Here is a 19,219-nt window from a genome sequence, read left to right on the forward strand (position 1 = left end):
ATTCTGGATTTTTCTAGAGCATGTGGTCATGAGTGCAATGTCTCCAAACTTACTAACATTCCAGTAAGAACAAAGAAATCTGGATGGTAATGTAATAGAGATGCCAACTAAGTTTAATTAACAAAAACATTAACATAGGAGGTTCAACTAGCAACAACAGCTCAGTAAACCCTCAGACAAGGACTTAATGTCCCGGTTGTGAGATATAATAATTTTTACCAATTTTCTTTTACCAAAGTATTTTTTGATAATTCCATTTTACCATTAAGTGGTAACAAGCAATATAAAATAATTTTGGGCCTGTTAGTGTGACAGACTTGAAGGGCAGTTGAGAAAACGGGAAGAATGGTGGAGGGTCACAGTGGTGGTAAGACTGGGGTTGGAATATCAAAAGCTATGCAGTATGAACAGCTTTGTAAATCAGTGTTTAAATAAAGTTGTTAAAAAAAAAGCTTTATGATGGTAAGAAAAAAAGACCTTTGACAGTCTTATTTTTAATAAAAAAATTATTAAAAATGGTACCAGTCTTCAAAATACTGAAGTATGTAGTATCATTATGCTATATATAATATATAATATCACTCCAGGCTCAAGGAAAACAGAAACAAAGCCTCTGAGGAAAAGCTAACAACCATGAAATTAATATTTGTAATCAGATCAATGGAAAAACAACACAGCTATGTGAAAAATGTGAAAATGGCACAATATACTGTTTTTTTTTTTTTTACTCTTAGATATTTTTGGTGTACTAATCTTGAGAAAAACAAGCTGGAGAACCAATGTACTAACAAAAGGATCACAATGCTCTTGGGATAAAAATATATTCTTTTTCTTGGGGTTTCATAAATTAGGCAGCTCATACTTATGAAAAATAAAAGCAAGCAATAGGAAATGTCAATAAATTCCAGAGCACAAACTTAGAGTTTCAATAATACATTGCTATTTTTTCAATAGCTGAAAATATCTTTGTTAGGTAGAGGGCCAATCACTATAAATTCTTGGAGGATTAATAATTTTCCTACTGTTACCAACCCCTGAGCTGTTCTGTATCAAATTACTTCTAATTTTGGTGGGGAGGGTAGGCTACACCTGGTGGTGCTCAGTGGACCATGTGGCACTGGGAGTGAATCAGGGTTAGCCCCATGCAAAGGAAGAGTCTTAACAACTATGCTATCTCTTCAGCCCTGTAATAGATTATTTCTACTCTATGGGATTGTAGATAGCAATTTACTTCACCGGAAAGGAGTTTGTATGCATTTTATACTTTGTAATTATTTTAAGGAAATAAAATCCAGTGAATTACACAAAAAGTATATACTATGAAGCTGTTGAGAAGCAGAATTATTCTCAGAACTAATAATAGTTTATTATATTATTATTATTATTATTGATAATAAGTATGTGCACTATGTAACAAGGCAATGCTTCTCTAAAGTGGGTTCTATTACAATCGCGATTTAATTAATTTATTTGGAGGAGAGTTGTCACACCTGGTGGTGCTCAGAGCTTACTCCTGGCTCTGTACTCAGAGAGTCACTCCTAGCAGACTTGGGGGATCACAGGGAGTCCTGGGGATAAAATCTGCATTGGCCACGTGCAAGTCAAATGCCCTATCCACTGCACTATGGCTCTGGCCTTTACAATCTCCATTTTATAAATGCATGAACAAGTTTTAGAATTCACCTCTGTCATTGCTACATAAGGAGTAAATGATTCAAACTAGGAAGGTTTAAACATTATCTCTTTATAATTATATAATTCTCTTTATAATTCTCTATATAATTATATAATTCTCTTTATAAGACGAATACTCTTATTTAGGGGTGTAAGTAGGGACCATACTTGGCTGGCTGAGTGTTCATGGAACCTTGCAGTGCTGGGACTGAACCTAGTCCTCCTTTATGGTAAACATGCACTCCAGCCCTTTAAGCCATCTCCTTGTCCATTCTTACACCCATCTTGTTTTTATGAGCAACAAGGGCCATACTCAGAAGTGCTGACTTGGGGGGAATGGGGTTACTACCCCCCAAGAAGTTCTGCCCAGCAGTTTTTGGTGAGTTGATTCTTAGACTGTCAGTAGAGTACTTGGGACTCACCAGGGTCACAACGGGTGGCACTGCTGTGGGGGTCATGTGGTACAGGGATCAGGGCCTCATACATGTGAGCATGTGCTCTAACACCTGAGTTTATCTTGCGAATCTGCAGTTTATACAATGAATGCTTCCTCTTACATGTGCCATTCATTTGGTAAATATGGAATTCTGGTTACATTTCTTTCTTTATGAAGAAAATAGTTGGGATGAAGAAAAATAGAAGCAGTAGGAATAGTTAGAAGACTGCGACAGACATTTATCTAGGAAAAGTAAGATGACAGCAAGGGGTTAGGGGGATGATTCAAAGTGGAATTAGAAAACAAAGTACAACCTGACTCATCATTGGATTAGATGTGAGAAAACAAAGCATAGATGATTTTTAGATATCAGCAATGAATAATGAGGAGAGTATAGAATTTACTAAGGAAGTAACAGGTCTTGTTCTTATCTTTCTTTGCTGGGGGTTAGTCAGCAGAATTCTCTTTTGCACATGTTAATTTTGCATTATCTAAATGGAGACACAGAATGGGTAGTTGAACACTCAACAGAGATGTCAGCGCTAGAGGAGATACAAAAGTAGAGTTATTTATATATGACTGCTTGGGAGAGAATGGAAATGAGAAAGAAACAGGGTTTAAGGCAAAGTCTCGGAGTTTTTCTGCTTTTATTTTGGGTAGCACAGAAACAAAGATTAGACAAAAAGAGCAAGAAAATAGGTATGTCCCACAAACTAAGTGGAAGAAATACTTCACGAAAAAGGCTGGAATGGGAAGCCAGAGAGAGTATAGCAGGTAAGGCACCTGCCTTGCACGAGGCTGAACTGGGTTCAGTCCCTGGCACAAAACATGGTACCCTGAGCCACACCAGTAGTGCAGAGCCAGGAGTAAGCAAGCCTTAAGTATTGCAGGGTATTATCTTTTAAAAGCTGGAATGAATGCCTCAGAGAGGTGATTATAGGATATAGCCTATAGGATATAGGCTGTGGGTAAACTTTACGAAAGTTTTAAGAAGTCGATGATATAAAACCCCATGACACAAAAGCATTAGAAACATCACTGAAGTGGACTGAAAAAAGAATGGCAGCTATAAGGAAGAACAGTGAATATAGAATATGCCTTGATCAATGTTTTTTTCCCTTTTTGTTTTTGGCTATTTGGGTCATACCCGTCAATGCTCAGGGGTTATTCCTGGCTCTGCACTCAGGAATTACTCCTGGTGCTGCTTGGGGGACCATATGAGATGACGAGGATTGAATTCGGGTCAGCCATATGCAAAACAAATGCCCTACCTGTTGTACTATCCCTCCAGCCCACCTTGATGAATTTTGCTGGCAACGGGAACAGATTTATAGGAGTTATATCAAGACACATATTGGTGGGTATGATACCAATTTGAATACAAGTGATTTACACAGTTATGAAAATGTTTTAAATTAAATATTTTTGATATTTTTGTGTATTAAAAAATTTCCTTTAAAGTTTCTAATGATATGGATTTTATTTTATACATAATATACAAATTATTATAAGGTAGACAGTGTCAGTGGAGTTCTTACCTCTGTAGTTTGCTGTTCATTGACAGGCTGGAATCGAGGTACAACCTTAAGCTGCTGTTCCAATTTCTGTATTTCTTGTTGGAAAACATCTCTTTCATGTTCCCTATCAATGGCTTGTTCCTAAAGTTTAATAATAATACTAGTAATAAGAACTATGGAACCAATATATATTAAAACTATTCTTTCCCTTTAGTTATAAGAATAGTTTTGTATGAAGACAAACAACTGATGTTCACAGAAGATCCCAAACCAAAAATGTATGCAAAATAATTGTATATATATAAAATTCATTGTATAGTACAATTCTGAACGATGAAATAGAGATAATTTTATACTTTTTGGGGGGCTGGGGGGAGAGAAAAGAGGCAACACCTGGCTGTGTTCAGGGCTTTTGACTCTACACTCGAATTACCCTGGTGGTACTAGGGGGACCTATGGGTTGCCGGGGATTGAACCTGGGTTGGCCACATGCAAGGGAAATGCCCTATCTGCTGTGTTATCTCTTCAGCCCCAATTATGTATTCTTTAACATAAACTTAGCTATTTAAAAGTTTATTTATATAGACATTTATTTCCTTCTCAATATATTTTTTACTCAAGTAATTTCTTACTCAAATAATGTTAAATATAAAATAAAATAAAACTCCATAAAATTAACTGATTAATAAAGGGAGAATTTCACTACTAATTTTTGCTTTGTGAGCAGAACAAATTGGCTTTTTGAAAATCTATGTTAAAATGATAAGATACTAAGAAGCTGATATTTTGAATTATAAAGAGATCAAACTTAAATAAAATTCCAAAGAAAACCCATGTAAAATTATGAAATTTAACATTTCTCTGAAGGAGAGTGATGAGAGTATGACAACGGTTCCACTCCCCCAATTCCATGCACAGGGACTTAAATTTACTTTTATGGGTGAAGAAGTAGTGATCAAATAGCTGTTAGGATCCTCACTCACTCTGGTTGTTAGTTAAAGGAAAACCCTGAATAAGTTCTTTACATTTGAATTTGAATGGCTAACTGGAGTCACTCATAATTATCTATACTGCTTTAATACTAGTTACACAATAAAAATAATTGGGATACTAAGAAGGAAAAAAAATTAAAAATACAAGAATCTCTTCATAACATAAAATTCTGTCTAGCACCAAATTGCATGCCACTGAGAAAACCAGTATTCTATTTGTGATACTTACATCTAAAAATTTTCTCATTTTTTCTAATTGCTTTTCCAGTGCTTGGTTTTGCTGTCTTACATCCATTAGCTCAGCATTTTTCTCTTGTTCCAGCTCTATGAATCTACTAACTTGTTCCTCGACATCTATTTCTAGAGCTTTCACTTGTTTTTGAAGGTCATCACATACTTTTTCGGCTTGGCACTGTACTTCCAATTTTTCCTTCATTAATTTTTCTGTTTCCTGTAGCAATTCTGTTTGTAAATGGAAAAATATACTAAGTTAAATCATAGATGTTAATGTTAAAATAGTGAAGTCACCCATAATGATATCCAAATTTTACCTTCATGAAAAAAAGATCATGTTTGATTTCATACAAAAAAGTAAAGTATTGCTTAAGAAAATATAAATATATTTCCATAAAAGGAAGCAAGTTAAGTATCAATAAAATTATACAGGATTAACAAAAATAATATGTTCTATAACTAATGCTGTTTTCATGAAACAAGCATAGCAAAGGACAAGAAAAAATTCTTTTTCAACTATAAGGAAATTTCAAGCACAGAAAAAGCTCACCTCAGGCAAAAATAAAATCATTCCAAACTCATAAAGTCATTTTTATATGCATACACAATACACACAAAAATCAAATACTGTAATTCTTTAACCAAGACAATAAAGAGTTGCAGAAAGAAAGAAAACTGCTATCAGAATATCATGTTAAGTGTTAATTCATCAGGTTCAAATTCTTGAGTTAATTTTAGATTCTATGCATGTCTACCAAGGGAAAACACACAAATATGAGAGACTGTGCACTTAATAGCACAGAGGTTCAAATCCTAGCTCCACCACTTGTCTTCTATATAACATTAAGCATAATTTTCTTTAATTTCCATATATGTTGACAAAGAAAATAATGGTATTGAACTCTTATGGGATCAAATTGAGCAAATTGAGCTAATATAGGTAAAAACAGAACCTTAGGTATAATAAGTATTGTGTTAAGTTACTGTTACTAATATTATTTTAACAATAATGTACATAGCAAAGTAAAATAATTCTCTAGTAAAGAAAATTAAAATAATACAATTCTAGAGTCTTTATATTAATTTGTCTGCAACAGTGCACTCAAACTGGTAATCTATAGTAAAACAGGTTTACTTTTAAGACAACAGTGATTTAGACATTAATATAAAAGCAAATCAACAAGAAAGTTTTGTGTTTTACTCAGTTTCACTGATCCTATCAATACCATCATCTTATATACTTCTTGATTCAAAAGAGCATTTTGAAGATCTTATAAGATTTTAATATATTTGCTAAAACCTGTTATAATAAAACAAATAATTTGGGGAGGGAATTAATGGGTGTTTTGGGTGGTAAATAGCCTGGCTGTTTGAGCCTGACTATTTGGAGCTTGGGCATGGTGGTATGGGGGCCATTGACCCACCCTGCAGTGAGAGGTAAGGAGGCATGTAGTGCCGGGGGATCAAAATCAGGGCCTTGCACGTTCAAGTTGTATTTGTCAGTCTTCTAAGTTATCTCCCAGTATAACAAATAAACAAAAAATATATTGACATAAAAATGCCTATAAGCTCTTGTGAAAAACAGATGTAGTAAGATGATGGTCTATGAATCTCAGTTGTTAATTTGAAATATCATTTTTCTTTATGGTAAGAGAAGTTTTATTTTTTGTTAAAGAAAAAAACTAAAAAAACACAACATCAAAACTGCAAAATTAGAGATAAGTTAGTGTTAGTTGAAAGTCCAAGGGTCACCCAATTTTTGGAGTGTAAGTTTGCCACCCAAAGATTGGTCATGCAATTGTACAACACACCTGCTCCAGGTGCTGCATCGACTGCAGCATCTACTAGTCCTATAAGAATAGGGGGGAAACACACACAGAACAGAAATGTAACAATTTACACATCTTCTGCTAGTGAAACAGAATAAAACACACACACACACACATAATCAGAAAACTTGAAACCACTGATGATCAACATTGGAATTATTTTGAGACATTCCTTTTTTTTTTTTTTAATATTCTACACAGGCAACATCTATTTTCCATAGTAAAAATTCCAATACCAAATAAACCTGTGTTAAATAACTCTAAATAGCCATACTACAAAAACGTGTGCTGTCTAAATTGATAAAAATAGTGAAATTGGGGCCAGAGCAACAGTAAAGTGGGTAGGACAGTTGCCTTTCATACAGCCAACCCGCATTTGATTGCTCGCCTCCCATATTCTCCCCCAGCCCACCCGTAGTGATCCCTGAGCACTGAGCCAGGAGTGCCATCAAGAAATACCAGGTATGACCCAAGTCTCCTCCCCAACCAAAAAATGAATTAGTGAAACTACACATCTGTAATTCCAACTACATTTATAATGCAAAAATAAAAGGAGGTACATTTTAAAAACGTTAAAACGTCAACAAAATTTGCTTCACATATAGTCACCTAATTCCTCACATAAGAAAGATCAGAGATTTCTGACCAATTTAAAAATCCATGTATTCTTTAAGAAAGATCAGAGATTTCTGACCAATTTAAAAATCCATGTATTCTTTGAAGTCCCACTTAGATGTTAGCTGTCAGTCTGTTTCTAACATTTAATCTACTCCCTCATGGATAAAAATTTACTACTACTATTCCTCACTACTACTGTCAGATTAGTGCTCTTAGTTCTTTAATTCAAGAATACATTTTGCTGTCTTTCTGGTACTAGAAATAAATTTCATACAATCCAAAACATGTTATGCCTTATCATATGGAGTTTTCTTTTGAGGCAGAGTTTTTAAAATAAATGAATTTATCTTTTCCCATTCTGATTCCACCTGGTTGACTATAAGATATTTACCAATAATGTAAGTTTTCTTGTAACTTTTCAATGCGAGCAAAAATCATGAATAACAATAGCGAAGGGAAAAGATGCCAAATTAAACTTTTAAGGAATGCTTCATACCAAATTAAAAAATACGTACGCTGTTCCACGGGGCCTGCCTCTGCCTTCATAGCCTCCTTCTGTCTGGACAGTAATTCTCTTTCTTCTTGAATCTGCTGCTGCTCTGCTTCCAATTCTTGTAACCTGTTACCTGCACATAACAACTCCTGCTCAAGACGATCTATTATATCAGTTTTTTCCTGAATTTGCCTTTCAAAAAGAGTTTTTTCATCTGCATAGCCATCAATGATACCTATAACATAAAATGAATAGGAAATGGAATTATTATTTACTTCAAAATTTACCATTAGGTTTTAATATAAATAACATCTATATTGTAAAAGCATCTCAGCCTACCAAAAAAAAATTTTTTTTTCACACCTGGCAATGCACAGGGGTTACTCCCGGCTCTGCACTCAGGAATTACTCCTGGTGATGCTCAGGGGACCATATGGGATGCTGGGATTCGAACTGGGTTGGCTGCATGCAAGGCAAAAGCCCTACCCACTGTACTATCGCTCCAGCCCCCCTACTGAAATTTTTAAGGAGGGTCAGTGAGAGAGAGTTCAGAAGTAAGGTGCTTGCCTTCCATGCTGCCAATTCAAGTTCAATTCCCAGCACCACATACAGTCCCCTAAACACCTGGAGGAGTGACCAATGAGCACAGAGCCAGGAGTAAGTCCTGAGCATTGCTGGGTATGCCCTCTGTGCCCCACCCCTGTCCCCCATACACAAAAAATAAAAATAAATTTGTTACTGCTGATAGCAACAAAGTATGATGTGTTCAATGCAGTCTTTTCCTATTAATCATGTGCCAAAATATGAAATTCCTCTGAATATTCCACTACTTCATCATGCTAATGCTTATCATGTAGTTGGTAATTCATTTTATTCAACTTATGCACAAATACATAGGTTCTTAGGAAGTTTAGTATAAATTAGATGCTTATGAATTAAACCACGTTTTAAATATAAACATGAAATTTGGTATCTTATGTCTTTCCAGAAGCAAAGACCCCAAACAGCATGGTAGCACATAAAAGGCATAAGACTTAGGAGCTCAAAGCTGGTTATCAATATTAAATGGCGATTCTGAAGAATTTATTAACGTCTCTTAGCTTCAGTTTTCTCATCTTAAAAATTACTAATTTATGACAATGGGTTAATGGTAACAACTTGCCATTATCCATTTCCACATTTTCTAAAACTTTTTATATGTTCTTCAATTCTATGATTACTTTCACAATTAAAAAAATTTATGGATCCAAAAACTGTGTGGAGGACTTTTAATTACAAAATATTACCACTATTTTTTCAGTGATTGCTCTATAATAGACTGGTGGTTTCTGGGAACAACTCTTTTCAATTTTTTTAATTCTGGGGATCATATCTAGGGCCCTGGTACATGTAAAATGTGCATTCCACTAGCATGCATTCACTCAAACACTTGTACCCCTAAATCCTGTATTTATACTTGACATTTCTCCACCTTCAGTTGCCCATGATAAGGTGCTCACCTTCAGCCTTACTGAGTTCCACAGCCAGCTGTTCTCTGGCCCTGGACTCCTCGTGAAGGCGCTCTCGCAGTTCTTCTTGGCACTTAAGGGAGTCTGCTGTTTCCTGTTTCTGTCTGAATGACTCACGCATCAACTCAGTCTGTGTAACTTTTGCATGTTCAAGCTAAATAAGAAGGGAAAGTATACATGAAGAAAGTTAATTAAGTGCTGGGAAAAGAAATATCATTCTCCAAAAATATTTTAAAATAAAATAGACTACTGATAATAATACTTCTAATACATGCTAAAATTAGTAGGTTGGATACATCAGAAGATAGCAGATTAGCTGCATATGATTTTCCCTAAGAAAAGTATTCTATTACTAATGAAAAACAAAAATGTGTCTGGGAATAAATCACCAGATCTGTAGTCAATCTATAATGTGAGACCTAATATTAATAACCAGTTTCAATTGATAAAGAATTTTATGGAATTGTGTGCCCTCATATATTATAGTTCTTATATATTTAAAATGGATTGTGACTCCTTTACATCATGGAAATCTATAATATGTAATTGATACAGTCATGTCAACTAACAAAATCATAGGGGCACAACAAAATAAAATTACATCTATGATCCAATTTTTCAAATTCAATGCTTTATATATCTGCCAGTTAGTGAAACCCCTATAAGATTTTACATAAACATTTAACTTATCTGAAAAAATTAACTATCTAAATGAATAAACAGATTCCATACAATGCTAATATTAGCACACACTGATGACATTCTAAGAATTTTTTAAGATAATGGTCAAATACACAAAGTCAAAGCTCTCAAAAAACAGTAAACACTGTTAGCAGATGGAAGAAATTGTAGAAAAGCTGTACAACAGTATATATTTTTTAACTGCCACCATCACCTGTGCTTACTGAAATAATCATATGAGAAAAACGTTTGTTTCTAGTAATTAGTTATATTAACACCTAAACATTTATTTTCTATATTAGGCCACAAATGACAGTGTTCAGGGCTTGCTTCTGGTACTGCACTCAGGAATCACTCCTAGCAGGACTTGGGGAGCATATGTGCTTCCAGGGATCAAATTCAGGATGACAACATGCAAGGCAATGTCCTACCCATTATACTATTGCTCTGGCCCTGAATCCTGTTAAAGCTTTACCAATCAAAGATTATATAAATTAATAAGACTTATAATAATGTAAGTAGAAAATGTGAATTTATATTTACTTAGCATGCTAGAAAAATTTGGTTTAGGCATGAAATAATCAATAGTTTTTGATTTGTAGTCAGATTATTAGTGACATGCTATAAAATAAAAATATTCATATACTTAAATTTTTTATTTTATTTGGGTGGTGTTTTGGACCACACCTGTCTGTGCTTAGGACATACACATGGCTTTGTGCTCAGCAACAACTCTAGGTGGTGTCTGGGGACCACATGGGGTCCTGAGGATCAAGGCATGATTGGCCACATAGAAGGCAAGCATTTAAATCCCTGTGCTATCTCTCCAGCCCTTATTTTTTATTTTTATTTCATTCATGAATTCTTTCATTCTTTATTCATTCAAGAATGAAGATTTCATTCTTCACTGAGTGGAATTTACAACAGCAAACAGATTTTAGAGTTACTATTTTTTTTTGGTTTTTCTCTAATAAAGAATTCTTATAATGAGAAATTAAACTCGCATCTTAAAATCACAAACTATTTCCCCTGTATCTGCGACAACATACTATTTCCTAAACAAAGATAAAATCATGTATAATTTTACTTTTGACAAAGAATATTTTCCCTTGAATGTGGATCACGAATATTTTATAAATACAATTATAATGTTGTCACAAATACATACAACTACTTTCCCAAATGTACAGTTATAGCCTGTATTTTATCATTTGTTTCTATACATACACATGCAACTTTTTCTGTAACAAAATGGTAACTTGGTAATACATGAAATCCTTAAACTATGTTCAGAGCTCTAACCAAAATTTTTTCAAACTTAATATCCTAATGCAACAAAATACTGATTTTAGATAAGAAAGTTAATATAGAAACCTGGGTTTCTATATGCTACTTCTTGACAGACAGAAACTTATCATATTAAAAGTATGTGTAAAAACCTCAGTAAATATTCTGTGACTTTAATAAAGAGTTTCACAGGGAGGCAAGAGCTATTCTGAAAACTATCTGCATTGTTAAATATTTGCTAGCATAATATAATTAAAGTCATGAAAGTCATAAAAAGTGCTGAATAACTTAGTGAATTATTCACAACACACTGAAGCTTCAAATGAACCAGAAATACCAACAATGCTAAATATCCTTAGCAATAGTTATAAAAAACAATTCACATAAGTTTAAAAAATTCCTCACAGAATTAACAGGTACATTAAACACACACACAAACACCAAAAGTTAAGTTCCTTAGAAAATTAAGCAAGGAAAGTTAAAATTAGGTCCAGGTTTCCTTTTCCTTGTCTGGCAGGACAGCCACTATGCCCTATGATCTGAAACATTTCCTAGTTGGCTCACCGACAATTCTCAGCTCTTTTTATATCACAAAGACTGTTCCCGCCCCATTTCTCAGAATTGGCATTATAAACTTATAAAAGGAAGATTTTTAAGGAAGAGCACATTCATTTTAACAACTGGCTTGGTATGTGAGAACTGCAATATAACTCATTCAGTTTTCTGGAATTAAAAAAAATAATACATATATATACACACACATATATAGCTAAGTTGGGACTTTCAGACAAATTTAGATATTCAACTAATCTAAAAGAAATGGGTAGTAACAAAACAAGCAAAAACAAAATAAGATTCTGTTCTACTTATCCTTACTTAAGTTCACTTTTCATTATACAGTTTTCTAAATTAAATTTATAGAAAGTTAAAAGCATAAAAACCTACTTTTAATACTTACAGAGTAAGGTGGGGTAGGCAGTGAAATTTTAGAAATAAGCTTTAATATGTGCCCATTTGTCTTATGAAAAAAATGAAAAATAGATGTATTAATAATCACTGAATTATTTTCATCCAAATGTTCACATAAAGGAAAAGGCTGTGGTAAAGGCACCCGAGATTCAACCTCATAAATGTCTTCATCTTGTTCTTCCAACCAAGAACCACTAAGTTTGACAGTTGCCAAATAGGTCCTATAAGAATCCATTCTAGAAGATATAGTTGCTAATTTTCCTCTTAGGCTTGATCAGTTTTTCTCTATATTAGTCTTTCACTGTCAGTCTTTCAGCTTATCAAAACAGACCCATAGCTGTCTGTGAATTTCTTTTTAATACTATCAAACATTATAAAATTAATTCATACAACTAAAAACAAAGGAAAACCCTAAAACTTAAAAAAGAAAATCTAGCTATCTATCCATTTTTTTTAAAAAAAAGGAACAACAAAAACCAAAATGAAAGCAAGCTAACTTCTATTTAAATAGAATTAATTAACTACATCCTTAAAGAATAAAATAACAAAAACATAAACATCCAAATTAGTTGAGCAATACAAAACTACTTCGAGTATCAAATACTTCTATGGAAATAAGTAAGCATTCCAAACAGAAGCCGGCGGGGAAGGTCAAGTTTTAAATCTCCATAGTAGCAGCCTTGAGAAACGTAGTTGCAACATCACTTCGCTAGCTCTTGCCGATTCACTCAACTCAAAAGTAAAAGCTCTTCTGGACCGAGCTTTTCAAACTGCCTCTCACTCTGAGCCAAAAGATTCTAGTCGGTATCCCCTGAGGAAAAGGTCAGAACAGAGGGTGTGGCTTAATGTCTTTACCTATAGGTACACTGACAGGTGGAATGTGAATTAATACGCCCACAAAAAAGCCTGCCTAACAGGATCCAAGATCCACGTCAGAGCTTTGACAAGGGTATTTAGACAAGTTCATAATGCTTTTAAGACATGCTAGTGTTTTTCCATCCCATGAAAAAATTGTTTTAACTAAAAACTGTGAGACTAAATAGGTTTGATCCCACATTACCAGTGACCTATTCAAGTATAACAAATAATTATAATTACTTCTGGAAAACTAAATTAGTGCTTTCTTTTGAGGTTTCCTTGGAAATAATACTCATATTTTGAGTGGTCACTGTCCTAGTAAGTATACTTCAATGATACCAGATTCCCACATTATTTGGTTTATGTGAGAAAACCTTTCCGAAGGTTTATTGTTACATAAAAACTGGTTATCGGGGCTGGAGCGATAGCACAGCGGGTGGGGCGTTTGCCTTGCACGCGGCTGACCCGGGTTCGAGTCCCAGCATCCCATATGGTCCCCTGAGCACGGCCAGGGGTGATTCCTGAGTGCAGAGCCAGGAGTAACCCCTGTGCATCGCCAGGTGTGACCCAAAAAGCAAAAAAAAAAAAAAAAAAAAAAAAAAAAACTGGTTATCATACCACTTGAAGTACAGTCTACAAATTCTAACAAAAACATCAAAGTCCACAAAACATGAATGAAATGGTGTGCTGGTAGTTCTAGAGACCTGAAAATAGTGAATACTTCTATTGTTTAGAATTTTAAAAGCTAACTCTCACAATGGAGACGTTACTGGTGCATGCTCGAGCAAACTGATGAGCAACGGGATGACAGTACTACAGTGCAAATAACTTTTTAAAATATTATCAACAGTGAATATTACTTTGTCACTGTCACTGTCATCCCATTGCTCATCGATTTGTTCAAGTGGACACCAGTAATGTCTCTCATTGTGAGACTTATTGTTACTGTTTTTGGCATATCCAATATGCCACGAGTAGCTTGCCAGGCTCTGCCGTGTGGGCTCGATACTCTCGGTAGCTTGCCAGGCTACCGAGAGCGGAGCGAAGGAATAGAACACGGGTTGGCTGCATGAAAGGCAAACGCCCTACCACTGAGCTATCGCTCCAGCCCTTAATATTAGATTTTTTAATTTAATTTTTTAATCTACTTAATATTACATTTTTCATCTAATATTACTTTCAATGATAAAAACCTTAATTTTGGTATCTTTTCTCTATCTAGTAACTGAATGCCTTAAACCCCACAAACTTTTATATATGATAAAAAAAATTCTTATGCAGGTATATCAACAAAAATATTTTTCATAACCTTTTTCACATTACAAAATTGTTCAGAGGAACCTATATGCAAACCTTTCACAACAGGTTAAAAATTAGGGCAGAGAAAATAATATTTTTGAGGGGGAAGTGGCAGAGCTGGGAGCACTCAAGCCCTACTCCTGAAAGTGCCTGGGAGACCATATGTAGTACCAGAGATGGAAACTCTCGGAAAGGCAAGCACCACATCCACTGTACTATCTTCCTGGCCCCAGTATTTTAATGTATAACTGAAGACTATTGATCTGGGGAAAGAGTTATTGTTACCAGATGACCTGAATTTTATTTAACTTTTCCCCATAAATAGATCCGGTTTCTCTGGGATTTTGATTATTTTGCAATTTAAGTTATTTAATAGAGGGACTGAATACTTCATAGAACCCAAATCTAATAAGCAGACTTACTTCTTTCTTAGGAAAGTCTCCTTTTTCAAGAAAACAAAAAATCCTCATTCGTTAATTTCTTCCATGGCTTAAAGGAACCTCTTGGTAGGTAATTTCCTGTGGCTTACTTATATATCCAGTTACTGGGCCTGTCACCCATCCCATCAGCCAGTCTGTCTCTTGAGGCCTAGATGTCACTCCCAGTAATACTCATCATGGCTGCAGGGCCTGTGGTGGTGGTGCATCGTCATACTGGGGACGACGATGAGGGATATACAGGGTGTTATTAGGGGGGTGTTATACCCGGTATCAAGCTTAGGACCTCACACATGCCAGATGTATACTCTAGCATTCGAAGCTATTCTCTCAGTTCCTCCTGTGGTTTAAATTGTACCTTGGGATTCTGAAAAACCATTTTCTAAAAGATTGTTCCCACTGAACAGACTGACTTGTTTGACCTGATCCAAGAATCAAAAATCTAAAACCATATTCTCAAAGATAACTTTTCTGTAGAGCCACAGAGTCCTAAATAAATATGTCAGATTCTCTGGTGAAAAAAGCAAAATGAATGCTGGCAAACAGATTCCATGAAAATACTCAGGAATTAACTACAACTACAAAAAAACCTTATGAGCTCTCAGCCTGATCTGCCTGGGAAACCAAGGGCGAAATATCTGGAGACTAACAACAGCTAGACCAGTCGCATTTTCACCACCATCAGAAGTGACCCCTGAGCACAGACCCAGGAGTAAGCCGTGAGCACTGCTGGTTATGGACCAAAATATATTGGTGGTCACAGATACATAAAATGTTTGACAGGACTTGTTATTAGGTAAGTATAAATCAAACATCAATGGGAGAACTTCACACCCATAAGAACTGTATATATCCTGAAGATTAATTTAACATTAAGTGTTGGTTAAAGAATGTGAATAAAACAAAACTCTGGTGTGGGAATGTAAATTGGCATAACATCTACAAAAAATAAAAGAGTAGGGAGATTCCTTGAAAACATATTCAAAACATAAAAATGTTGGGGTCATACAAATAATACAGGGATTAAGGTATGTGCCTTGCATGCAGCTGAGTCAGTTTGATCCCTGGTTCCCCCAAGCATAATCAAGTGCAGGGATGGAGGACCCCAAGCAATGCTACATGTGGTCCTGGGGGCCCCCAATCACTGCTGGGGTAGCCCAGGTAATCCCAGCACCAGAGGGCTAATGCATAAACAGCACAGCAGGGCCTGAGAACTACCACAGCCTCAGGCCTGTATACTGAATCCTCTACTCCATCACTGGGAAATGTGAGCACCTTGTCAGGGAACTGCCCCCGACTCCAGCAAAAGGAGAAAAAAACCCTTAAAAAATGGGAATTTTATATGATCCAATAACAGTATTTCTAAGCATTCATCTAAAGGATAGGAAAGCAAAAATTCAAAAGAATAATTTTACCCTTATATTAATAATCAAACTCTTACACAATAGTCAATCACCTAAAGCTCATCAACAGATGATTAACTAAAGCAACCATGTCTGCTCAATGGAATATTACTCTGCCATTAAAAAAGATGTAATTGTACCTTTTAAAGGGATACAGTGGACAAAACTTGACACGATTATGTTAAGTGAAGAAATTTAATTGAAAGACAACTGTTAGACAATTTCACTCAGATGTGCAACATGAATTATTAAAACTAATAAAAGCCAGAAAGACACAACAAAATCAACCTCTTTATTCAATGAAAACTGTAACAGCTGCTACAGGGAAAGGGGAGGGGAACTGAGAGGAACGAATAGTGTCAGAGTGGTAACAATTACATATACAGAGACACAAATCTAACCTTCTGAAATTCTATATGGAAATGGAAATTCAATGATGAGACAAAAAAATTTAAAAAAGAGCTTATGTTCTTAGAAACTGAGGATAACCTCTAAATACTTTTACTCATTGTATATGTGACAAAAGCTATCATAACCAGTGAGAATATGCACCAGAGAAAATATAAGCCTTATATGTAGTCTGTCTCAGCAAAATTTACCGTGGGGAATATATTAAGTATAAATCTGGATATACCTTTTAGAAAAACACTTGTAAAGCCATATATATATATATATCAAGTTAAATACTCTTATAAAGCTTATAAGGCAGTCAGAAACCCTGATACTTTGTAAAGGAAACCTAAAGCAGTCCACAACTATAAGGCTTATTCATGTATTTTCCACTAAAATATATATAACACACAAAACCACGGCATTAGAAAAGGAAAGAATTATGAATATTTGTAAAAACTAATGCACGCAGAGGGACTGGATCAATGCCTCTCTGAACCAAAGGCTACACTTTCCATCAGGATTTCACGCTCACCTTCTCAAAGACCTCCACAAAGTTCAACCTTTGTGTTCTGCATTTTCAACTTCTCCAATGCTACTCAGTATAAATGCCTCCAGACTTAAAAAACACACTTCTCTCGAGCAAGTGCTTTCCTGATTTCTTTTCAACTCAATTAAACTTTCTGGGTTCAACTCTAACTTGCTTTCCTCTCATTCCACTCCTCAAATTATTCTTTTCTTTTTTGGTGAAAAGAAGGGTGAGGCAAGAATAGTAGAAATAAGTACCAGGAGCTTGACTCCATGGCTTGGAGGCTGGTCTCTCATTCTGGGCAACTCAGAGAAGGGAACACCAAGTAAAATGTGGTTGGAGGTCATGCAGGGGAAGGGTGATGCGTGCCGAATATAGACTAGAGACTGAACACAATGGCCACTCAACACCTTTATTGCAAACCACAACACCTAATCAGAGAGAGAGAACAAAAGGGAATACCCTGCCAGAGTGGCAGTGTGTGTGGGGGGGGGAGATGGGACTGGGGAGGGTGGGAGAGATGCTGGGTTTACTGGTGGTAGAGAATGGGCACTGGTGAAGGGATGGGTTCTCGAACTTTGTATGGGGGAAACATGAGCACAATAATGTATAATTCATTTCAATTGTAAATGTAATTCTATTAGATCAATAAAGTCCAGATGACAAAAACAATAAAAAGAAAAAAAGAAAAGACGGGTGAGGGGAGAGTAGCTCACAAACAGTTGTTAGGCTCACCAAGGGTGATATTCTTTAGTCCTGGTGATCAAGCACACTTCTGCTGCAGTGCCTCAAACACAGCATTTTGCTGTGGCACCAGGTTCACCAAATGGCAGTGATGCAGAGATTCTGCTTGAGGCATATGACTGATGCTGGGAATCCTTCATGCCTTGCCACTGGGCTCCTTTAATAACAACTCCATGAATTTCTCACATCAGTACCACTGATGATACCCATATTGAAAAGTTCTCATTTGGCTTTTATGGCATTTTGATTTTTCTCTTATCTCTCACTTTCATTTCCTATGTACTTTTTGTGATTTCATTTTCTTTTAAATGTCAGCATTCTATCGGCACACAAATTAGCTCTGTGCATTCTCTAAAATCATGGTTTCAAATGCTTTCAATTAATGACAACTTTTTACCTCATTCTCTCCAAAGTCAAATACAGCTAACTATTTTTACTAGATGCCCCTACATACATTTCAAAACTATATTCTCTAAAGCAAAACTCATTATTCACTTTTGCATCTTCCATCTCAGTAGATGTCTTTTAAGTCTTTTTTTTCTCACATTCTCATTAAATTAACTTTTTTATCTCTATTATTGTACCAAAACTCTTTTTGTACAATCATTAAAGATTACCACATTTCAAAAGCATTCCTCAGTCTGTAACTTACATAATCTATCAGCTGTAACTGACAGTGTGATTCACTCTTTATTTTCAAAGGTAAAGAAACCTGACAGGAAATAGCAGGTACTCTGATATCAACTCCATGAATTTTTCACATCAGTACCACTGATGATACCCATACTGATGATATTGACGATATCAGATTGCTTGGGTTCAGATTCCAATACTACCACCTATGCTGTAAGCTTAGACAGGTAGGCTTCATTAACTGGTTTCCATATTTTTAATTTGTTTTTGGGTCTCACCTGGCAGTACTCAAAGGTTACTCCTAGCTCTGTACTCAGGGGTTTCTCTTGGCAGTGGTGGGGGATCAAGCAGGGCAAGTGGATTCAAGTGAGACCTCCTGCATAAAAACAGATACTCGAATCTACTGAGCTATCTCTCCAAAACCTGTCTTCTTCCTATACTTCTGTTCTAAATCTGCCATTCACCCATTCCTTTTATTTTTAAGCAAGGTGGACAGAATGGTACTTATGAAAAGTAAATTACTCAGAAATCTCTCATTACCCAAAGTCAGAAATAATCTGAATGTCTTTTAAGCAGTAAATAGATACAATCACGCTACATTCATACAACTAAATACTCCTCAGTTATAAAAATGCAACATTAGTAGATATAATAATGGCCTAATCCAAAATGTACTTTGTTAAGATAA

General features: G+C 35.4%; 1 protein-coding gene across 6 annotated transcripts in view; it reads right to left on the reverse strand.

Moving 5' to 3' along the window:
- The window catches only part of AKAP9 (A-kinase anchoring protein 9), a 145,566-nt gene that overhangs the window by 42,225 nt on the left and 84,122 nt on the right, over window positions 1-19,219 (reverse strand). For all 6 annotated transcript variants that reach the window (XM_055124946.1, XM_055124956.1, XM_055124969.1 and 3 more), the window contains 4 exons: window positions 9,293-9,455; window positions 7,816-8,028; window positions 4,849-5,081; window positions 3,649-3,768 (listed from right to left, as the gene is read on the reverse strand). In XM_055124946.1, the coding sequence (XP_054980921.1) occupies window positions 3,649-3,768; window positions 4,849-5,081; window positions 7,816-8,028; window positions 9,293-9,455 (729 nt within the window). The remainder of the gene's footprint in view (window positions 1-3,648; window positions 3,769-4,848; window positions 5,082-7,815; window positions 8,029-9,292; window positions 9,456-19,219) is intronic.

The sequence above is a fragment of the Sorex araneus genome, chromosome 1, assembly GCF_027595985.1.
Source record: "Sorex araneus isolate mSorAra2 chromosome 1, mSorAra2.pri, whole genome shotgun sequence".
NCBI classification, from domain to species: Eukaryota; Metazoa; Chordata; class Mammalia; order Eulipotyphla; family Soricidae; genus Sorex; species Sorex araneus.